The following is a 20,464-nucleotide window of genomic DNA, read 5'->3' as shown; positions in this document are numbered from 1 at the left end:
ACAAAGTCAAGGGTTAGGGCAACACTGGAAATTCTCCTCCTCTTTATTTTTGCGCAAAGAAGAAGAAGAAGATTTCGCGCTTCTCTCTCTCCCATCGCCGCCCTTGCGCGCGCGTCGTCGCGCAATCCGGAGAGGAGCAAGACAAGAAAGGGAGGAATTTTTCTCTTCCGCGCTTCCCCTTTTGGGCCATATAATCGCGTCGAGTAGTTTCGTCGCCCTTTGGGTGTGTGTGTGGATTTTTTTGTTCTAGGGTAGAGGCAGCGGCAGCGTTTCTCGGCGGGCGTCGTCGCCATCGATGCTACTGCGCCACACCACATGAGTCGCAATCCTTTGGCGAGGAGGAGGAGGAGCGCTGCGTGATGCCGCTCTACAAGAGGTCAGCATTCCCGCTAGCTGAGGTCCCCGCGGACATCAGTCCCAATGAGGAGGTGTTCCAGGTGCGATTCACAAAGGAGATTTTCCGGGACTACCAGTAAGTTCTTCCTCGGGATTGGTTTTTTTCTTTCTTTCCTTGTTTCTTTGCTTTGCGCGATTGGTTTTTTGGTTTGTTTTTCTTTGCTCTTTGCTGGGATGGGGATGTAACTAGAATTTCTTTCTTTCTTGGCAGGGAGTATCTCAATAGGATGAAGTTATACCGGCAAAAGGTCTGGACGTGCAAGGTGACCGGAAAGACCAATCTAGATTATGAGCAAGCGCTCTCTTCTGAGAGCAAAGCCAGCGAGCTTGTGCAGAATTTTCCCAAGGAGTTTATCGGGCCTGTCCTTCGAATGGTCCAATTCAGTAAGTTTCGAGACTTTGGATTCTTTTAAGAGCTTTTGATTTACGTTTGCTTGTTCTTTCTTTCCTTTTCAGGTCCCTCCTGTGTTAGCGATCTGGTGGACAGGATCCACAAAAGGTTCAAGGACCATTTTGTAGAGGGAGAGGTTCTAGACGGTGTCTGCGATGGATCCGTGCGCACATGCAAAATTCTTCGAGTGCTGGAGGAGAACCAGGAATGCGAGCCCGACAATTGCAGCTGCTCTTACGAGGTGGCGTTTATAAAGAGCGACGGCAAGGTGAAATGCACTGACAACATAAACGTGCAAAGCCTCCGGCGGAAGAAGCATCCCCTCACCAAGTGCTTGCTCAAGTCTTTCATACGGGAGTCGGCGTTCATTGGAGTGAGCAAGAAATCCCGCTGGGCAGTGCATGACAACCTTGCTCGTCTCCACAATGTGGCCTTGCATCCTACGAGTGAAGAGGAGAGCGCTGACGGCAGTGATGTGAGTAACTCTTTGTTTTCGTTTTCATTGTACTTACTAGAAGATCTTAGGTGATGCAGCTTCGTGAGATGTGCAATGGTGGATCTAAAGTACGCAACGGAGTGAAAAGGAAGAACTCGGACGATGATAGCGTGGAAAGCAATGGAAACAATAAGCGGAAGAAAAGTACAGATGGTACGAGGAACTTTATTCTTCTCGCTGGCTTTTTGTTTATGTCTCTAACCGATCGACTTCCAGGGAGTAAACAAAAGTATCCTATCGAGGACAAGCTGTTGCCGCCACCTTCTGAACGCCCCGCTCCTTCTTCCGAGTTCTCATTACCGGCTGAGTGCGTTGGCCATTTGCTGATGGTCTGGGACTTCTGCAGTGCCTTCGCCACGTCGTTGGAAATCACGCAGTTCACGTTGGACGACTTCGAGGAGGCCTTGTGCAGCAAAGAAGAAGAATGCCCGCTCCTTGAAGAAGTTCATCATGCTCTACTAAAGGCGATACTCTCGAACACGAATTTGTGCGAGAAGCTCCAGGTCAAAAGGAAGGATAAAAAGGGAAAGCGCAAGCTGCAGGTGAGCTTTCCTTCACTGTTTCTATCACTCACCTCTGGTTGTTGGTCGCAGATTTTGCCGGAGACGTGGAAGGACGACCTCGCTGATGTTCTTGAGCTCATTGGCTCGGACAAGACAAAGCCGTACGCGTCTTCCATAAGGCTGGGCGATTATTCGGAGTTAGAGCCTCTGGCCAGGCTAGAGATATTGCACGACTTGACCGAGCCGAGCGCCAGCTCCATCGTTGTGAGGGGTCAGCTCGATGAGCACATCCCACGCAGGAAGGACAGCAAAAAGAAGCAAGCCTCGCCTGAGATCGAGGACGAAGACGACGACGAGCCTCCGGTAGGAGAGCATCTAGCGGGGACGAACGGGTCCTCCAAGCTACTCAAATCATTTAAAAGGTACGTGCTAGAGACTAGAGACGCTTGCTTGTGAGGGTCACTCTTCTCATTGTCTTGAGCTTTTCGTGTGACAGGAAAAAGAAACCCGTAGCCAAGAAGAAGCAAAAAGAGGTAATACTTCTTTGTTCCCTATTTGATAATGTGTGTGAGGAGCTAATACTTCGTGTGTAACCAGGACGCGGATACTTCGAAATGCCCGCTGAGGAACATATACTTAGGCGTAGACCGTGACTTCAACCGTTATTGGTTTTTCCCCAGGGAGCCACGAATCTTCATAGAGAATGAAGACTCCACAAAATGGAGCTTCTATAGTGACAAAGAAGAGGTAGGCCTCTCGGCAGTTTTTCTTTCAGGGCGGTCTTCACCATACTTTTCCTTTGTTTGCAGTTTGATGCGTTTTGCAGCTCCCTTAACTTGAAGGGAATTAGGGAGAAAGATTTGAAGGAGCAAATAGATCAGCATTACGGCACAATCTGGTAAACAAAATCGCACTTGTGGATTTGTCTAACTAAACTCTTGTGCTTCACGCAGCGTAACTTTTGAGGCATACCAGGCATCGTCCGACTCGGAGCATGGCTCGGAGCATGATTCGGAGCATGCGGAACAGTCGGATTAAAACACTTCCCATCTGTTTTTCCAAAGTGGATGAAATGAGAGAGAAGAGAGTACAGGAGTTCGGTGTAACATTTTGGTCGAGATAGCCAACAAAACTTCCAAGCCAGTTATTACAAAATTCTTTTTTCCTTCTCGAGAGGTTGCGTTATATACAGTTGTTGCTATTGTTCCTTCTTTTTCCTCGAGTCTTCAACTATCTTCACCTGGATCCTTCGCAAAAACTCCAGAGTTTTGGTGTAGGCGGGATCTGAAGGGCTCAAAGGCTTGCAGGAATTGACGTGATCGGTTCCATCCAACACCTGTGGAGTGTGTCAAAACGAAGAGGAAAAGAGAGGTATTTTTACTCACCACCAATTCTCCAAAACCAGGATAAGCAGACTCGATTGGTACCACTTCCATGCGCAAGGCCCATCCTCCATAGCCTTCCACCAGCGGCGTCACCTTTGTCTATAAAGGAAATGTAAGACTCTTGTTTGCAAGCTTCATCTGGAGCTTACTTCGCTGAAACTTAGAACTTGGAGCGTCCCTCTGTAGTGTAGATTGCGGATGCAGCGATTGAGCTCCTCCAGTCTGGGAGACCCGCTTCTCAGCTCCGCAACCTGTCAAAAAGAAATCACAAGAGATGGAAACGCTAGAGCCTGGAAGCCATTTACCGAAGGCGCCGGACGTAGAACGTAGCCCATTCGCCATGGCATGTCTGCCAATCTGCTTCCAAAGTGTGGACAACTATAAAACACCTGCCAAAACAAAAACAAAAACAAAAAACCAAAGATCGTGAGTGTGTCAGCATCTGCTTTGCATGGGAATTAAGAAATTTACGAACAACGCCAGCAGCCTTATCGACGAGATGAGCTCGCGACTTGTCCTTCGCAGCTTGTGCGAGCATTTGCTTTACAACCAAACCTCCCATACTGCAAAGCAAAGTTAAAAAGAGTTTTTATGCTGAAAAGTCTCACCTGTGGGAGATAAAGACCACGGGGCGCTCTCCTACACCGGCTGCTAGCAGCTTGTCGAGAAGCGCCGAGCTAATTTCCTGAGTAACAAGAGTTAAGTATAATCTCCCTCTTTGTTTTCTCACCTCGAGCGGAAGCGTTGCTCCTGACCACTCGGAAAAGTTCGTCTGCATCATACAAGTACCACTCAGAGCCCGCATAGAAAATGATACAACAGTACCTACACAGACAAGCACTTCAGTAATCCAGGAACCAAAGATTGATACTACTACCAACCTTGTACTTGAGACTGAGCAACCGGGTTCTAGGTAGATCATGTGACAGCCATTCTGACGGCCAACAAGTCCCTTCCCTCCCCGCTTGCTCGTCAATTTTCTCCACAAGGCCACCCTTTCCTGTCGTCGAGGTTTTGTCCACAGCTACACGCCACGTTTTGATCGGTCCACCAGCAAGTCCGTGAATGAAAACCACGTCCAAAAGAGGAGACGATAGATCGCCGGAAGCAGGAGAGCTCGGACGCTCGGCAGCAACTTCTTGCGCGGAACCGTCTGGACTCAGAGCTTCCGCTGACAATTTGGCGACTCCTTCGCTTTTCCAAAACTTGGAGTCGAAGTTTAGCAAGAATACCATGTCCTCGTATCGTGGCCATACTCCATCAACCAGGTCCCTCCCAAATCCCTTCAGCGTCTTCTGGATTCTTGAGTGTGCGACGTTGAGTAGCGTCATCTGTGCATAGCTTCGAGACTTGAGATCATTGCAGCCCGGGACGACGCCATCAGCACAGTCTCCTAGCCATGAACACCACTCGTTGTCATCAGCAACAGCCTGTGTGACTTCCGGATGCTGAGTTAGGACGGTAAGCAGCCGTGCAGCATGCTTTCTCATGTGTGAAGCCAGTTCCGACACCTCTGCAGCCTCTTTGTCTTTCAAAGCCTGTAGTCTCCAATCCTTCTCCGAGGAGGCATCCAGAAAACACCACTGCTCGTAGTCATCTGCTAGCATCAACCTTCTGAGTAGAATGAGTCCTCCAGCTTCGATGATTCTCTTTTGATACGATGCGTCTTCGGCCGAAATATCTGCTAGAGCTTTGAGAGCCTTGATGACCGCGTGAGCCGCTTCGACGACAGTAAACTTGGGTGGCAGCTCCTTAGCACCATTTTTCGGAAGTGGCACGTTGGGAACAATATCTGCTCCAAGTAAGTCCGCGAGAGGCAACTCACCTGCAAACTCGGATATTGCAACGTCTGCTCTCGCCTCGACCGAAACCATCTTTCCTAGCTGAGTCGCAGCTTGAACCGCCGTCTGCATCAATTGAGACTGCAAAAACAGTTGAATTAGTTTCATCAACACGTTGGTTTACGCATTACCTGTAGTAGACCTTTAGCTTTGGCTTCCTTCCGAATGGCAGCAGGAGACTTCCCGTGTTTGATAAGTCCCAGTAGCAAAGAAGCCAACAGCGCTTGGCAAGCCGGAATACCGTCCGTTCCCAGCGAGTCAATCACCTTCCCAAAGATAGAGGTGGCGGACCTCTGAAGTTCTGTGTCTGGCTGAGAGCTGGACAACCAACGGAGGAGGATTCCCGACCACCTCTTACTTTCATCGGGCCCCAAGCAGAGTCCATTTTGCATGGCTGTGTCAAGTGTCCTGGCGATCGATTTTTGGATAGCAGCCTCTTCCTTGGTCTGCCTAGCAAGCTCCCGGATGGCAGGAAAACCCTTTTCAAAGGTGCTCATTTGCGACGGCCTTCCTTCCTTGAAGCAGGCAGTAAATGCCGAAAAAGCCGACTCCGCGAGTGTTGAGTCGCGGTGGCCGCAAGCCTGCACTGCCATATCCAATAATGCGGAGCTCCATGTCGAGACTACCTCGTCCGAAGTAACCTTCTTGTTGTCGAGAAGCAAATGCATTGTCCGCGCACCGTGCCACTTAACAGTTCTTTCCGGAGCCAAAACCGCGGCCAGCAACGCCTGACCATCCTTGTCGAGCCTCGAAATATGATTCCGATTCGCAGCCGAAGACTCTGCCCACGTTGCTAAAGCCCATGCGGCCAGAGGAACTGCTACAAACCTTCCTTGCAAGTCGTCCCAGAGACCATAGCCAACTAGGTCCTTGTCTGGATCTTTGTCCACCAACGAAAGCGCTAGCGAGTTCTTATCGCTAAAAAAGGACAGACTATCTTTCATCTTCGTCCACCACCTCTGATGGAAGTCGTGTTCCAGTCTCTGCACTGCAACTATCCCCGTAGTGCCACTGAGCTTCATTCCAATGCCGTGAATGCTGCCTCTGTCGTCGTCTCTGGAGTCATCATCTAGCTTCAGTCCGCCCTCTTCTACAGCAGCCAAAGCTGCCGCTATGTCCGCAGGATCAGCACTCCCTGGAAGCGAAGGTCTAAACTCATGGTTCTCGACTGGCTCGCAGCTTTCCGTGACGATTTCCATGATGGCTGCAACTAGCTGGCTCTTTCCTCTAGAGCTTCCAATATCCGCGAGCTTTCTCCGATGTTTGGACGTCTGCGAAATATAATTGCTTTGAGTCCTCCATCACACGTATAAACTCCATCGTGACATACCTTGGGTCGAAAGTTAGCTGGAAGAGAGGCAGCAAAGCGCAAGAGATTTGGTAGCGCGTGTGGACGAGCCAGGACACTCTCACAGGTCGCTTCGTCCTCGAGGAGATACGACAGGGCCCTTGCAGCCTCCCCTTGAGTCACAGTGGAGCCGGGACCTTGGCTCTTGGCGGCGGTCTCGAGCAGCCAATCCACCACAACTCCATCGCTGGCACAAACCACTGCTTTTCTCCTGTCGCCCCCAGCAGCGGAGACGTCCGCTATGAACGCCGCCACCTTCGCTCTCCACCATCCTTTGGTCACTCCCTCTCCATACGATTCCAACACCGACTTTAATCCCTGGAGAAGAACAAGAGCAGTAGCTCCAGCGTCGATCACTTCTCCCATGGTGCTGCTGATCCGACTGGACAGAGTCTCCAGCGTCGAGATGACGAGCCTGCCAATATCCCGGGCAGCTTTCTCGAGCGAGGCCAGAGAGATGGGGGGCTCTTTCTCTTCTCTCACCACCATCCCCGCCCCGAAGAACAGCGCTGCGAAGCCTATCCCGGCTGAAAGATACCGCAGTCCACCACCAAAGCCTCTCTTCTCCTTTGCGTGAAGCTCCTCAAAACCCTCTTCGATCGCATTCCCTGGCGATGGCTTGGATAGACTAAAGCTGCTGCTGCTCTCGTCCTTACCCTTGCTCGATCCATTGGAATCCGCCTTCTCGGCGAGGCGCTGGACTGCCACGAGCCGTAGCGACGAGCGGCCGCCAATGCCTGATGCCTCGGGGACCGGCAGGCCGCGAATTCCAAGGCGCGCGATCGGGCAAGCGCCCGGCGCAGCGGCGAAGAAGAATCGGCGACTAGAACGTACCAATTTCCGATTCAAAATCCTGCGCCATGCGGCATTGATCAGCATCCCCCCGCCCTGGAAGAAGGAGGAGGGGCCTCTTCTTCTCCCCCAAAAGCCCTAGTCCCTGGCCCTAGCGCTGTCGCGGCAAATGGACGAATATGCGACGTGGGAGATCCACTCTGTTTTCTAGGGTTCTTCTTTATGCCCTTTCCTTAGGGTTTAAGGGCCCATGGCGATGGCGATGCGAGGGGGAGGCGCTGGCGGAGGCGGGAGCGCCAATCTCGGTGCGGCCGTCCAGGCCGATTGGGAGAATCGCCAGTTCACGGGCGCGCTCGCGCTCAATGTCCGCAAGCTCTTCGAATTCGTCCTCCAATTCGGTTAGTGGAGCTACATTCTTATCTCCTGCAAGAATTACTAGAGATCCTAGAGAAATCTTGAGCCTACATTCTTAGATCTTGCTCCAGTGAGCCATCATCGACTCTAACATCTTCGTTTAGAGTCTACCACGCGAAACAAGATCGCGATTCTCAATGACAAGCTCACCGCCCTGGAGAGAAAGCTCGAGTTCTTGGAAGCTCAACACAGCAGCGTCACAGCTCCTGGATCGTCGTGAATTGCAAGCTCCAGAGCTTCGATCGATCAAAAGATCCAAGCTTTCAGGCAAAGATTTAACAATGTAAAGCAACTAGATCTTCTTTGGACTCTTTTTTTTCTCTCGATATGATCACATACACTCCATCCAGCCTTCTCTGCTTGTTTCCATGATGTGATAGAAGAAGAAAAAGAAGGTTCTAGGCTCGATTCCTCGTAACTCGGCATTTTTACTTACCCGGTACTTTCTTTTCTTTTTCCCGTGGGGTAAAAAAAGATCGCCGCTAGTTCATTCAAAGGGTTCTTCTTAGGGCTTTGCGCTCGCCACTCGTGCGGCTTTCCGTGGATCCGTCCGTGGCGAGAGATCCAGCGAGTATTTTGGAGAGGCAGCAGCTCGATCGATCGATTCCCTGCGCGGCGGGGATTTCTCTCTCGGCGGCATTGCAATTGAGTCTGATCGTCGACCGAATCGCAGCGCATGGAGGTATTCTTTCTTCGGCTAGAGTAGCAAGTCATCCAGCATTGCGGATCATCGCGAGAAAGAGGAGGAAGAGCTCCGAGAGAGAAGAAAATATTTGTCTTCCTTCTTGGAGAAGAGAGGGGGGAAGAAGGGGAGCTATATAGATGCGTAAAGAGGAAGAAGAACAAAAAGAGGGAAGCAGTAGAGGCGCAAAGTCAATGGGATCTCATCAACGCTACAAAAAGAGAGTGGCCTGGGAGAAGAGAAGCTCGTTTTCTCTAGCGTGTTTAATGCTGCTGGGAATTCTGGGAGGAGTGGATTCACAGCAGCAGCCAACGATCATCCAGGAACTGGATCTCGGCATTCAATCCTCCGCTTTCCAGAGGCTGGCTCCACTGCCCAAGACAGGGGTCATCTACAACGTAACTCTCGACGCTTCTGGATCGAGGAACTCCTCTGGAGTGGTGGCCAGCATCCAGGCAGTGCGTCTCAGATCAGGGAGCTTGCGGCGCCACGGCCTCGTCTTCAACGAGTTCACCATCCCAGTCCAATGCCTGGTGGAGACGACGAGCAAGTACGTGGTGCTCGTCTACCGCGACTTTAGCTCGTATCCGGCGGCCATGCCCGATGGATTCCAGCTCGTCGGCCCAGTCGTGGGGATCAAGGCCTACGAAGGCAACGATCTCTCCCACCCGGCACCTCAAGAGCTCAACGTTTTCTCGGGGCCGACGGCTATCACAGTCCGAGTTCCAGTTCTTGCCAGGAGCAGCGGCAAGCTCTCCCCGCTGTGCGCATCTTTCGACAAGGAGGGGACGTTCCGGGTGGCCAACGTGAGCTCTCCGCCAAACTCCTGCGTTCTATCGCAGCTGGTGGACTCGTCCCTGGCCGTGGCAGCGTCGTCCTTGCCGCCAGCTCCAGCTCCAGCTCCAGCTCCATCTCCGGAACAAGCCCAAGCTCTTGCTCCGGATCGAGGCCCAGCGTCGGCTCCGGTGGCTTCGATCGTCCCGCCACCAACGGGGAGGAACGCGAGGAGAAAGATGTCAAAGGCGTGGAAGCTCGGGGTGGGGATTGGTGTCGGGGGTATCGGCCTGGTGATGGTGGCGGCCGTGCTGGTTTTCGCCGGGGTGAGGACGAGGAGGAGAGCTCGCATTGCAAAGATGGAGCTTTGCGCGGACAACAGCGAAAGCCTCCAAACAGCACTTATTGGTGGGAGCCGAGCTCCCGCTGCCGGAGGCACTCGCACCAGACCAGTCCTGGAGAACGACTACGTCTCTCCGTAACTCCCAGACTTTCTTTCTCCTACGACACGTTCGCTCGCTCGGCGCTCCCGGTTTGCCTTTTAACTTTTCTAGCCGAGGAATAACTTCGCTGCAGGCTCTCGTTTTTTTTTTTTCTCGATCCATTCATCGCGACTGCTGCTGCTGCCAATGCTGCTGCTGCTTATCTTGTGGATTTTTCTTTTTCTTAGTTTGGTGGTACTACTGGCCATTCATAAAGTCCATCTCTGTGCTGCGACACACACACACACACTGAGAGTTTCATAAAAAGGTATGGCTGCTTTGCTTCTGGCTTTCTCAGTCTTTCCTTAAAAGTGGACATTCTATTCTTTCTTTTGCAGGATTGACGCCTTTGGTCAGATTCTCGACTTTCATTTTACTAAGGCTGCGCGACGAAGCTAGCAAGAGACACAAGTGAAAAGACTGTGTGTACTTACACCTCTCCACCAAGAACCTTCTATACTCTCAAGTGACCGAAGAAGCATCGCCATCGTTCTCGTGGCAATGCCAACTAAAAGCTCGGAAGCAGAAGAGAAGAAACGAAAGACGCGGCGTGTAAAAGAAAAAAAACTTCTGCCACTTACCACCAACTTGGTTTTCAAGCTTTTTCTCGCTTGCTCAGATTTTAATCCATCCAGCCATGCCTTTGGAGCTTTCGTCTGGACAGAATGCACAGCTCATCTCAAACTGTTAAAAGTCATAATAGTACACAAGCCCGTTCCGCTACGCTACACATCGGATACCTGTTTTCCCGACGACAAGAAGAACAAAAGAATAGTAGCTCTTGATGATGATGATCCGGCTATGGTTGGTCTCGTTTTGTTACAGGAAATAATCTGGCGCTGGCTTCTTCGATGGCACTCCTCTGGCTTCCTGCCAATTCAAAAACTTTGATCCTCGTTAGCATGATATGCTCTCTCTGATAAGCAAAAGTTTATAAAGAGTAGCTTCACCTGAGGAGCGGCCTCGAATACTTGAAACTTCGAGTTCAAGTTCTCGTCCAGCTCCATGATCGCTGCCACATTCCCGCATCTGGAATGCAAAAACGAAAAAAGAAAAAAAGTAAAGAAAGAGGAGAATAAGAACTTCGAAGAAGAAAATTATTCTCTACCTGTAGCAGTAATTTGGAGCCGACCACACCGTCACGACCTGCTTGTTAAACATCCACTTGAAGCCTTCCATGACCAGCTGGTGTGCCCGACAGATGATCTCCGTCTTGTTGGCGTGATTAAACGCCGACGCAACGTTCCCTCCGAATAAAAAACCAGCGCCTCTCGGACTGATTCCCCACCCAATTATGTCTTCGGGATCGGACCAGAGGAGGTCGCACATTGCACCGTCGTGCGGGACTTCCTGCTTTCGGTCGATTGTCCTGATCTACACACGAGAGTAAATTCAACCTCAAGAGCTCTTTTTACGAAATTTTTTTTCAGCTGGCTACCTGGTCAATCGTGTTGATTGCGGGAGAGAGGCCACCGTGCACACCAAAAATGCGGTTCTCGATCAGCGCAGATAGACTGCAAAACAACAAACGATCAGTGCTGCTTTTTCTCCTTTTGACTTTCTTGTCACCTTAAGTAGTCAAATATGTCTGTGCAATACCGCCATACATTTACGGATCCATACTTTCGAAGGCATTCGTCATAGAAACCATAAACCTGAACGAGAAGAAGAAAAAAAAAAGTATAAAACACAAGAGAAAGATAAAAATCACTGCAGCAAGATCTAAGACATACTCGGAATTTGTACCTGCGTGATCTGCCGGCTTTCATGGTTTCCCCTTATAAGAGTGATCCTGTCGGGATAACGAACCTACACGAAAACTCAGTAAAACAACGCCACAAAAGTCTCACATACCTTTAAAGCTAACAACAAGAGAAACGTTTCCACCGAGTAAAATCCTCGATCAACAAAATCGCCTAGGAACAAATAATTCGTCTGTGGGCAGTCGCCTCCTACTCTAAACAGCTCCTTCATGTCGTAGAACTGGCCGTGAATATCTCCACAAATCTACACAAGACAACGCAAACACACACTCTATAAGCACTAAAAAATTTGAGCTAAGTGTTCTACTATTTCACTCACCGTCACTGGAGCGTCTACTCTCTGGACATTGCTCTCCTCCACCAGGATTTCCATGGCCTTGAGGCACAGCGCCTTCACCTCCGACTCCTTGAGCGGCTCGCATCGCTTCAGCTGCTCAATCTGGCGGTCCAGATCGGACATGGCCGATGCGCGGCGATCCGCATGCACTGGCGGAGGCGCGCGATCGATCACAGCCACTCACGCGCTCCAAATCCCGCCAGCGCCCGCCGCCATTCCTCCTCCTAGCGGGGGAAGCCTCGTTCTCACCTCAAGCCCTAAGCATATTCTTTTTAGAGTTTTGTAAAAATTTGGAGATTTTTACATGGGCTGCCCTACCGTCCGATGACGCGGGATCCGACGGCCAGGAACTGGTCGCGCTTGTCTGAGATTGCCGCGCCCAGGAGCACTCCAAACAAGATCTTTCCCTGCGTGAGAAAGAACAAAAGAAACAAACGAACAAACCATGGAAGAACTCTGTAAGAAATTATCGAATAGAAAGCTTGAAGTTAGCTTACCTTTGTCCGCCTGTAAGATGCGAGAGTTGCAAGAGGCTCCATACTAGGATTTTTCGCACCGGTTTTCTGGTCGATTGTGATCATCTGGCAGCGATTGCATCCACCTAAGACCTGTGAGTATCTTGTGATCATCGTTAGAACTGGAACTATCTATCTTGTGACCATCCCAAGAAATGGAACTTACGGGAAACTCCGCGTCGCCAATTGAGAGTGACTGCCATTCATCTTCCTCGTAAGCAGGTCCACCCGAAACAACGAGATTTGGCCGAAACTGTGTTGTCTCTAGTCGATGTTTGGCACCTGAATAGAAGAGTTTCGTTTATTCGTTTTCGGAGAAGAGAATTTTACCGGTAGCTATTCGTGCATTGAGGTCTTCCACACTGGCTTCCGACAGGAGTAAAAACTGGCCTTCGTTTGCGAAACTTAACTTATCACCTCCTTCAGGCGAATGTTCTGGATTTCTCCATCTGCATACTCTGGTATTCTCGACACCTTTTCGAACCAAGTTACACCGCAATCCTAATGCTTTCGTGAACCACTCAGAGATGTCTGTCCCGTATGACATCGATTTAGCCCTGCAGCAACTAATGAGCAAAACAAAAACCAGAAAGAACATAGAACACAGAGTAACCTTTGTCCACATAAAATAACTTCTCCATGTTCCTCGTGCTGTAATCTTTCCTCCAACGGTATTTCAAGTGCATGATCAACATTTGGAGCACGGACAACGAGTTTCCCCGATCCCAAATCGATAGACGGAGTAATCAAGCACATGTTGTGAGCCTGGAACAGAAAACTGTTAGCAAAAGCATTGTTTCTCAAGAAGATGGACAAACCTTTTTCTGTGTCACGGGAGCATTCTCGGTGTCACATATCATCCACTCCCTGTCATAAAGTAGACCTGGAAAGTGCTGTTACTGATGGTACACCACTCTAAAATGTTTACCTGACTCGACGATAGGCCATGTCTCAACACTAAAGCCAGCACATGACTTAATAGGATACACTGTAATAGACTTGAGACGCACCGCTGCCGGGATTGTATCTTTACTTCTTAAATTCTTGGCTTCCTGTGTGTAAGTAGTTTCTACAAAGTACTTTCGAACGAACTTGAGGAAAGCCTGCAGATGAACAGAGTAAGAAAGCTGGAAACACGCAACTTGTTACCTGACAGTCCTGGAAAGTGGACATATATCCAAACGAAATGCGAACAGCTCCTGTTGGTCTTCCGGAGATCAGATCCTGATCATCCCAGCAAACATGCCCCGCCTGAAAATTTTATTTTTTTAAAATAAACTTGGAAAACGTTAAGATTCATCACCTCGAAGTTGGCCTGCATGTCCTTGTTTGAAAGGTCAAGATACTTTGCACAAGCTCCAGGATTACAAAAGCAACCAGTCTGAAACAAAGGCAACCAATCAATATTTGAAAAACAAAAGGTTCTTTTACTCACTCGAAGATGAATCCGGCACAAAGACGCAACTTTCTCAACTTCGCGATGACCGACCCAAGAGCCATCAGCACGTTTCAGATTGAACGTAATAACCGGACCTTGGATTCGAAACTCTTCTGCAAAAGTCTGAACTGTACTCAGTTAGATTTACATGTGCAGCCTGGTTACCTGAAAAACTCCGTGATTGCCAAACATAAAACACACGGGAGCACCGTTTCCATGCTTCAAATTACGCAGTGAACGAGATGTGTAATGTGTTAAGGCCCAAGTGTGCCTGGTAAACAAAAGTGTAGAGGACTGCTGGGAAACAAATAAGCAGTCTACCTGGCAATAGAACTGATTCCCATTCTGTTGATCATCATAAACCCGTAACGCAAAGCTCTGATGCTTAGAAACGATATTGTGCCATCTTCCATGCGTTGCTCTAGACTTTCTCGTCTTTTCACATAATCAATGTCCGCTATAGACACCGCAACAGTGCCTGTTCCATGAAACAGTCAGAAAAGTGCTTAAGCTTGCGAGTAGATTACCTCCTCCAAAATACTTCTGATTTAAGACTTTGCCAGCTTCTGGAAACATTCTGATTTCAGACACAGCAACGAAGTGACATTTACTTACCACGTCGAACAATAAGAGCACCAAGTCCGGTAGGATATCCAAATATCTATTAGAGGAAGCTTTAGAAACTTTCAGACAACAGGAAAGAAGAATACCTTATAGAAAGATACAACTACAAAATCGGCAGGATAACGAGAAAGATCAGGTGGAGAAGTTCCAGCGCTTTTTGCTGCATCAAGTAGAACCATCCAGCGCCCTCTATGATTTGTCAAAGCTAAAGATGACCTGTAAGAAATACCAAAACGATGGTGGTACCTGGTCCCATTCATATGTTGGCCATCTTTGATGCGCTCAACCAGGTCCATTGGAAATTTTGCGCCCGAAAAGTTACACTCAGTAGGCATTGCGAAAAGATTGTATGTCTCTTCGTCATCTACAACCATAACAAAAATTGCCTAAGAACTACAAAATCAATAATGACATACCATCGTGCAGAGAGACATTTTTCCGCTTTAGTCCTGCACTCGCCAGTACAACTTCTCCCTGGTTACTGATACTCACGGGGATTGCAGTTGCTCCCTTTTCGAGAGCGTACCTTTTGTTAGCAAGAAAAAGAATTAGCAAAGCGGAAGTGCTCGAATAGAATGCTTACTCTCGTATTCCGAGCACACTGTTGTGATTTGCCAAAGTATAGCAAAAATGGCCACCAGAGCTCCATGGAAACGTCTCTCCAACAAGTTTCAGCGCAGCTGTAGCACCGGAAGTAAAAACGCAAGCATAATCACTGGCTGGAGCATGGAAATACTCAAGAACCTGAGAGAGGAAACAGAAAGTTGTTAGTACTGCTGCCAAGATTTTACCTCACCTGTTGTCTGGTAGATTCAATTGTGTGAGAACTCCTCATGCTACTATCACTTTGACTGTCTATGGTTTTCTCTAAGTTAGAAAAAAAATACGAACAAGCTGCTAGAACTTACGAGGATTTCCATAGACCTGGCCGCTATAATCCGCGAGAGCCTCCTGGAGCTGACTGCTGGAATACAATGTGGCGCCCGCATGGTCCAAGTAAATTGTCCCTGTGAAGAACAAAGGGAAAGTTTTTCAAGTAAAGAGTTATTGCAAAGAAGAAAAAACGTTTCATACCTTTCAAACGAGCAAATTCAGTACTCCGGAGACGATCGATTGGAACTGGGCCATCCGCGTAGCCATAATAACCCCCAAACTCTTTCAAGAAGCTCTCCCTCCTGGAATTCCCGGAGATTTCCGCGTCGCGCTGCTGCCTCAATCGCGGCGGCCACGACAATCTCTCGAGGATATGCCTTACCGCAGCGTGAATCCATAGCATCAAAGCCAGGAGCCTGCCCGGGAGATAGAAGAATCCTGTAGAGCTCCTCATAATCTATCCGATCTATCGCATCTCTTATCTATTTCTAGAGGAGCAACCCATCGGCGCATCTATATCCCTTCTATGCCCGCACGCCGAAGTCGTGGAGAAGTTGAAGATGCTCTCTTCCACGGCGAGGGTTTATATACTCGAACGATTCCCCACACTAAGTAACCCATTTATATATTTGGGAAAATTACGTTTTACCTTTCAAATTGAATATTCTTTCTTGGAATTCTTTAGGGAAAATATAATTTTCTCTTTATCTTTACATTTTTGAACTTTAAATTGCAAAATTCCTATGCTGGAGCTGCTTTGAGTGGCATGGGCTATGGTAGGACATATGTAATACTAAGTATGAATAGCCAATCATTAAGGAACAAATAAATAAGATTTATTATGCATAATTGTATACCAGATGGTCATCCCACATGTGAATACCTAATGGATACGGTGATCTCCCACCTAAATGCTAATAACAATTGAAAGAGTAATTCAAAAACATGAAATATTTACATTCACAAAGTTTTAGAAAACATTTGATAGATACATATTTTCCATCTAGATGAATTTACTGATGGGAGATGAATATTCCAAGGGGACAAAATCTTAGCAAGAAAAATGTCTTCCTGAAAGGAAATATTTATTTTATATTTCCTAATGGAAAATTTTGATTTTGTCTTTCTCATTAAGAAAGACTTACTCGTCGGGAAACTTCAAATGTATTTAAGAAGCTTCTCTCAAAAATAAATTTTGGGTTTTTTTACATTTTAGAGTTCAATCTATTTTTCTTCTTTGTCATGAATGTGACTATGTTTTTCTTTGTCATGAATGTGATTGTGGGTATCAAAAATTACTTATTGGTAAGTCTTTTTAGATATTCTTCCTTGTCATAATGGTAAGAAGTTAGTATTATTAGACCCTTTTTCAATCTCCACCCAAGTTAGTTGAGAAATTAATCTTGGCATGTGCATTTGGCCAAAAAAGTATAAGGACAAAATTACTAAGTGGTATTAATCAAGTATACTTGATTTGGTTAGAGAAACTCATTTATTAGTATACACTTGCTAGTGTTGGGAACCCCCTCAATATTGAGCTTAATCCCTTAATACTTATTGGTTAATAACTTACTATGTCCATCAAGACACACTTGCTATCATTCCTTCATGTATTGATTCTATTTGATCCCATTAGCTATTTATAAAAAGTGTCTAAATTTATTAGTTTGGTATATCTATGGAAGGACAGATATGCAAGTAGAAGTTAAACTATGCTTTAGGTTGGTAAGCCATGTTTAACTTACAAGCTATCCCTCCTATACATTTAAAACCCCCCACAACACCCCCTTACACGCTTTACGTTACTAATATATTGAAATAACACTAAACTCTATTTGGCTCCGTTTTGTGTGTTAGTCTTGGCATTAAGATGTTGAAAGCTTTAAGATTACTCTAAGGTTTTTCCATACTCATGTTCCTTACTCTTTAGGCTATATATTTGGGAGTCATTTTATGCTCCTACTCCTTTGCTCCTTGCATTGAATATTTATGAGTCATTTTGTACTTTAGTTACTTTGCACCTTAACTATATACTTGGGAGTTTAGCTTTGCCTCTTCATTCAGTGGCCCAAGGCATTAAACTCAAGTTCCACTTTGTTGCCTTTAGCTTATATGTCCATAAGTTAAAGTTTCACTCCATGGTTATCCTATGATAAATCACCATAGAGTACAGAGTGAAAATTATGTGCATTACATTTCTCCACCACATATATTCAAAGCTACAAAAAGAAGTTGTTTTCTATTCCTTATCTTCATGATGCATTAGTAGCATTAGCTAAATTGAGTTACTGTTTTTGATGGTGAGACTCACCATTCATGATTTTTGTTATAGTTAAGTGTTTTGGTGTAATATTATAAATGGCCACATTTGACACTAGATTACAACTTAAATTGCACTTAGGTGAATCTCAAGAAAGGAGGATAAAGTATGCCCTTTTCTTTTTTCTCTCTAGAGGAAAGAGATTCTTTTTCTTTTTATTCTGTCAAAGTAGGTAGGGTGTCTAATGTGCAATTGATCTTAGCATGATCATGATGACATATTGATCTAGGGAAGACAAATCAAAATTGAGTTCTTTGTATTTTGAGAATTGGTTTTTAGTTTTAATTTTATTTTGTGGCAAGAAACTAGACATGCAATTAGTGTTTTCACTAACAGTAGGTATGTCAATTAATTGTTTGTATAAATAAGGATTGAAAAAAAATTCTTTATAATTGACCATCTTACTGGATATGAGGACTTAATAGTTTTCACAACTACATTACGAATGTTTAAAAAACGTGTTGGAAATTACAAAGGAAGCCCAAGACACTTAACAGCCAATCCGGTAGTCCACTATTATGAATGCATTATCAAAGAGTTAGGGTAGAATGAGAGAAACAATGTTGAGTGTAAATGACGTCTACGATTTAGTCAAGGATAGTGATCTTAAAAAACATTTAATCCCATCACAAAAGGAGCTTTTTCCAATCTAAATTAGAGAAAGCAATAATAAACTTGCAAAGGCAATTAGGATTAATGGTTACTTTCACTACATCCAAGTGAGAATATGGTTCCCACTTTTTTCTTACAATGTGTTACTTTTGTAGGTGTATGGTAAGCACCTCTATGGCCTCAAGGTGACTCAAGCATTCATGAAATAATCTATCCTAAAGTTATCCATAAGAGGGAAGTTAATTAGGAAATTCCAAAGGTGTGAATTGCCATTTTTGCTAATCATATAAGAAATGACTTTTAGGTGGTTGAGGAGGAGAATATGCAGTAGAGCCACAACTATAGTATTGATTTTGAGCTAGGCAACTTTTTTATCATGTTTATGATTGACAAGTTTGCTAAAGTTATGCAACACTTTTTGAGTGGATCTGGCAACTTAATATTGAATCCACATGCTACAGTTGACCCTTCTACTGTTTCAAGTAGGGATTGTCAAGACCCCCAACAAGATCAAGACTGGAAAATGCAAAAAGACAAAGAGAAAAGTTAGTGAAAACAAAAAAAAGGCCTTAGACTGGCGTTAATTTAGATTGTGGAGAAATGGAACAAAGCTAACCTATATATACTATAGGTTAATGAAGCTCCACCACTCTTAGATCGAGGATGGCCTAAATATAGCTGAGGTCAAGGAGGTGCCACATCATCATTAGGAATGTGGCTAAAGATTCATGAATTGTACAAGAAATCAGAGAGTTACGAATAGGGAAGTGTCTTGAGAATCAGAAATGTGGTCTGCAGGTCAGGAATCCAGCGAGATTCAAGAATGTGGTATGAATTGGGGGATTCCTGACAGGGATGGTTTAAAGTTGAGTTGAGCTCAATTCAGCATAAGTCAATGTAAGTCAATGTAGTCAACTATAGCTCTTACAAAGAATATTTATATTAAAAAAATTAAGGTTCTGACAAACTTTAAAATATTAAAATATATAAATACTTAGGTCAAAAGTTTCTACTAGATTGAGTCATTTAGAAAAGACAAAGTTCATGAGAACCTATCTATTTTCTTACTAAAGACTATGTTTACAAGTATCATATTTTGATTTTCTTGTCATTCATTAAAAAAACCTAAATATGAATTAAGATCAATATATATTTACATACTATTCATTGATTCTAGAGTTCTAAAGTAAAATAAAAAATTTGCAATTAAGATTTATAGGGCAAAATGTGAGAATATTAATTTCCTTTCACTATCATAATTCTCATATTACACTTCTAGCCCTTATTACCTATCTAGGAATGTAAAAACCATTATCATTTTTGATAAAAAATGCTTATGTTACTTCCAAAACAACAGTCTAAAATAAAAGAAATAAAAAAATGAATATAGCAAAAAAAAAACTAACAAATCTACTCTATAGAGCTTTCTATAGAGTAATTTATATATTAATTCATATAAAAAAACTCTACTTGCCTGCCTATAGTGCAATCCCCCTATATGAGAAGACCAAGGTATATTTTTGGGATGAATCCCCACTAGCATTTTTCAAGAGTCATTTATGAATAATAATAATAGAAATCAAAATCTTTTAAAAGACTCAAAAATGATATCACATCAAAAAATCAAATTTATCTACATTTCCAAGATTGAAAGGTAATCTCATATAAGAGAATGCATGTGGGCCTACGTGCTTGCATACTCTGCTACTATAATATAGTCTATATTTCAATGTTGTATATTTTTCTAGAAAGTTGGTACAAGTGTAGAAAAGAATATAGGTGAGACTTGGCTATAGACTTTTTTGAGCTTTTAGTTATTTGAGTTTTCATGCTTATTATTCTATTTGTTAAGAGTTGTTGAGGAAGGCATTGAGCAACTATTCCATGTGAGGCAACTAGTCATACACCCATATTGCAATCTTAATTTAGGGGTAGGATTATATTTTGCTCAAGGGCATATTATATTTTTAAGTAGCCACTAATAAATGGGAATCAAACTCGTGCCATTTGCTCTAATATCACATGTAGCACATTTTATCTCTCTCCCCTTAAGCCAACTAAGAAAAGAGCAATTGCGTAATAAGAGAGCCTTTAGTGATTCTTTTATCCCTATTTATCCTCTAAGGTTCCAAAGATCCATAGTGATAGTATATCTAAATCTTATCCCATGATCACGTATGCTACAAACACTTCTTATGGACTAGTATATCAATGAAAAAATTTATCACTCTTCCTATTCCATAAAGGCACCAAAGTGTTGAAAATATCATTTGCACAAAAAGAAAATCACCCATCTTATATTCCTGAAATTAATGATGCTCATCAAGTAAAAGTGCTATAGAAGAAGTTAGGGGGACTTTTGCAACCTTTACCTATTCTTAAAAGTCATTGGTATAGTATTTTTATAGACTTTACCACTTGTTTGCCACCAACCACAAAGCAAAAGGAGCAAATATGGGTTATAGTATATTATATGAC

General features: G+C 45.2%; 5 protein-coding genes across 11 annotated transcripts; 2 read left to right on the top strand and 3 right to left on the bottom strand.

Moving 5' to 3' along the window:
* Positions 1–39: 39 nt before the first annotated feature.
* LOC9654935 (DDT domain-containing protein DDB_G0282237) lies at positions 40–2,959 on the top strand. 2 transcript variants are annotated; one of them, XM_024688571.1, is made up of 10 exons: positions 40–472; positions 608–780; positions 853–1,262; positions 1,322–1,436; positions 1,500–1,825; positions 1,877–2,208; positions 2,283–2,319; positions 2,384–2,533; positions 2,596–2,684; positions 2,740–2,959. In XM_024688571.1, exons 1-10 carry the CDS (start codon positions 360–362, stop codon positions 2,822–2,824), a joined length of 1,830 nt encoding a protein of 609 aa, XP_024544339.1. In that variant the 5' UTR covers positions 40–359; the 3' UTR covers positions 2,825–2,959. The 2 variants fall into 2 exon arrangements, with proteins under 2 accessions (XP_024544339.1, XP_024544338.1); XM_024688570.1 differs by having other exon boundaries at positions 1,313–1,436.
* LOC9655099 lies at positions 2,931–7,321 on the bottom strand. 3 transcript variants are annotated; one of them, XM_002983401.2, is made up of 10 exons: positions 6,343–7,321; positions 5,144–6,283; positions 4,053–5,093; positions 3,902–3,943; positions 3,780–3,856; positions 3,647–3,734; positions 3,477–3,560; positions 3,321–3,422; positions 3,172–3,270; positions 2,931–3,122 (listed from the first exon to the last, which is right to left on the bottom strand). In XM_002983401.2, exons 1-10 carry the CDS (start codon positions 7,237–7,239, stop codon positions 2,985–2,987), a joined length of 3,708 nt encoding a protein of 1,235 aa, XP_002983447.2. In that variant the 5' UTR covers positions 7,240–7,321; the 3' UTR covers positions 2,931–2,984. The 3 variants fall into 3 exon arrangements, 2 of the variants coding, with proteins under 2 accessions (XP_002983447.2, XP_024544337.1); XR_002994036.1 differs by lacking the exons at positions 2,931–3,122; positions 3,172–3,270 and having other exon boundaries at positions 3,409–3,422; positions 3,643–3,734; XM_024688569.1 differs by lacking the exons at positions 2,931–3,122; positions 3,172–3,270; positions 3,321–3,422; ... (1 more) ...; positions 3,647–3,734; positions 3,780–3,856 and having other exon boundaries at positions 3,915–3,996.
* Positions 7,322–7,376: 55 nt separating this feature from the next.
* On the top strand, positions 7,377–10,155 carry LOC9655098. Of its 2 annotated transcripts, none has more exons than XM_002983493.2 (3): positions 7,377–7,550; positions 7,671–9,772; positions 9,843–10,155. In XM_002983493.2, exon 2 carries the CDS (start codon positions 8,389–8,391, stop codon positions 9,502–9,504), a length of 1,116 nt encoding a protein of 371 aa, XP_002983539.2. In that variant the 5' UTR covers positions 7,377–7,550; positions 7,671–8,388; the 3' UTR covers positions 9,505–9,772; positions 9,843–10,155. The 2 variants fall into 2 exon arrangements, with proteins under 2 accessions (XP_002983539.2, XP_024544319.1); XM_024688551.1 differs by having other exon boundaries at positions 9,817–10,155.
* LOC9654933 (serine/threonine-protein phosphatase PP-X isozyme 2) lies at positions 10,147–11,854 on the bottom strand. Its single transcript, XM_002983400.2, has 8 exons — positions 11,587–11,854; positions 11,359–11,511; positions 11,251–11,313; positions 11,074–11,159; positions 10,943–11,018; positions 10,613–10,878; positions 10,455–10,533; positions 10,147–10,374 (listed from the first exon to the last, which is right to left on the bottom strand). Exons 1-8 carry the CDS (start codon positions 11,725–11,727, stop codon positions 10,324–10,326), a joined length of 915 nt encoding a protein of 304 aa, XP_002983446.1. The 5' UTR covers positions 11,728–11,854; the 3' UTR covers positions 10,147–10,323.
* A 3-nt stretch (positions 11,855–11,857) lies between these two features.
* LOC9654932 (molybdenum cofactor sulfurase) lies at positions 11,858–15,635 on the bottom strand. 3 transcript variants are annotated; one of them, XM_024688550.1, is made up of 21 exons: positions 15,256–15,635; positions 15,090–15,188; positions 14,978–15,036; positions 14,765–14,925; positions 14,598–14,707; positions 14,428–14,545; positions 14,268–14,370; positions 14,173–14,218; positions 14,085–14,123; positions 13,879–14,035; positions 13,723–13,828; positions 13,555–13,680; positions 13,423–13,500; positions 13,269–13,370; positions 13,048–13,222; positions 12,938–13,002; positions 12,733–12,884; positions 12,450–12,676; positions 12,286–12,401; positions 12,102–12,222; positions 11,858–12,011 (listed from the first exon to the last, which is right to left on the bottom strand). In XM_024688550.1, exons 1-20 carry the CDS (start codon positions 15,506–15,508, stop codon positions 12,145–12,147), a joined length of 2,370 nt encoding a protein of 789 aa, XP_024544318.1. In that variant the 5' UTR covers positions 15,509–15,635; the 3' UTR covers positions 11,858–12,011; positions 12,102–12,144. The 3 variants fall into 3 exon arrangements, with proteins under 3 accessions (XP_024544318.1, XP_024544316.1, XP_024544317.1); XM_024688548.1 differs by having other exon boundaries at positions 12,102–12,212; XM_024688549.1 differs by having other exon boundaries at positions 12,102–12,185.
* Between the last annotated feature and the right edge of the window lie 4,829 nt (positions 15,636–20,464).

The sequence above is a fragment of the Selaginella moellendorffii genome, unplaced genomic scaffold (assembly GCF_000143415.4).
Source record: "Selaginella moellendorffii unplaced genomic scaffold, v1.0 SELMOscaffold_58, whole genome shotgun sequence".
Lineage (NCBI taxonomy): Eukaryota > Viridiplantae > Streptophyta > Lycopodiopsida > Selaginellales > Selaginellaceae > Selaginella > Selaginella moellendorffii.
This window is presented reverse-complemented; position numbering and strand designations above follow the sequence as displayed.

Coding starts and splice junctions, on each gene's coding strand:
- LOC9654935 (XM_024688570.1), top strand. CDS start 360: ATGCCGCTCTACAAGAGGTCAGCATTCCCGCTAGCTGAGGTCCCCGCG. Junction 1,263..1,312: donor AGAGCGCTGACGGCAGTGAT/GTGAGTAACTCT, acceptor AGAAGATCTTAG/GTGATGCAGCTTCGTGAGAT. Junction 1,826..1,876: donor AGGGAAAGCGCAAGCTGCAG/GTGAGCTTTCCT, acceptor TGTTGGTCGCAG/ATTTTGCCGGAGACGTGGAA.
- LOC9655099 (XM_002983401.2), bottom strand. CDS start 7,239: ATGCTGATCAATGCCGCATGGCGCAGGATTTTGAATCGGAAATTGGTA. Junction 6,284..6,342: donor CAGCTAACTTTCGACCCAAG/GTATGTCACGAT, acceptor TATATTTCGCAG/ACGTCCAAACATCGGAGAAA. Junction 3,561..3,646: donor TCGATAAGGCTGCTGGCGTT/GTTCGTAAATTT, acceptor TTGTTTTGGCAG/GTGTTTTATAGTTGTCCACA.
- LOC9655098 (XM_002983493.2), top strand. CDS start 8,389: ATGCGTAAAGAGGAAGAAGAACAAAAAGAGGGAAGCAGTAGAGGCGCA.
- LOC9654933 (XM_002983400.2), bottom strand. CDS start 11,727: ATGTCCGATCTGGACCGCCAGATTGAGCAGCTGAAGCGATGCGAGCCG. Junction 11,019..11,073: donor GACATATTTGACTACTTAAG/GTGACAAGAAAG, acceptor GTTGTTTTGCAG/TCTATCTGCGCTGATCGAGA. Junction 10,534..10,612: donor GCTCCAAATTACTGCTACAG/GTAGAGAATAAT, acceptor TTTGCATTCCAG/ATGCGGGAATGTGGCAGCGA.
- LOC9654932 (XM_024688548.1), bottom strand. CDS start 15,508: ATGAGGAGCTCTACAGGATTCTTCTATCTCCCGGGCAGGCTCCTGGCT. Junction 13,681..13,722: donor GCAATCACGGAGTTTTTCAG/GTAACCAGGCTG, acceptor AGTACAGTTCAG/ACTTTTGCAGAAGAGTTTCG. Junction 12,213..12,285: donor TTGGCGACGCGGAGTTTCCC/GTAAGTTCCATT, acceptor AGATACTCACAG/GTCTTAGGTGGATGCAATCG.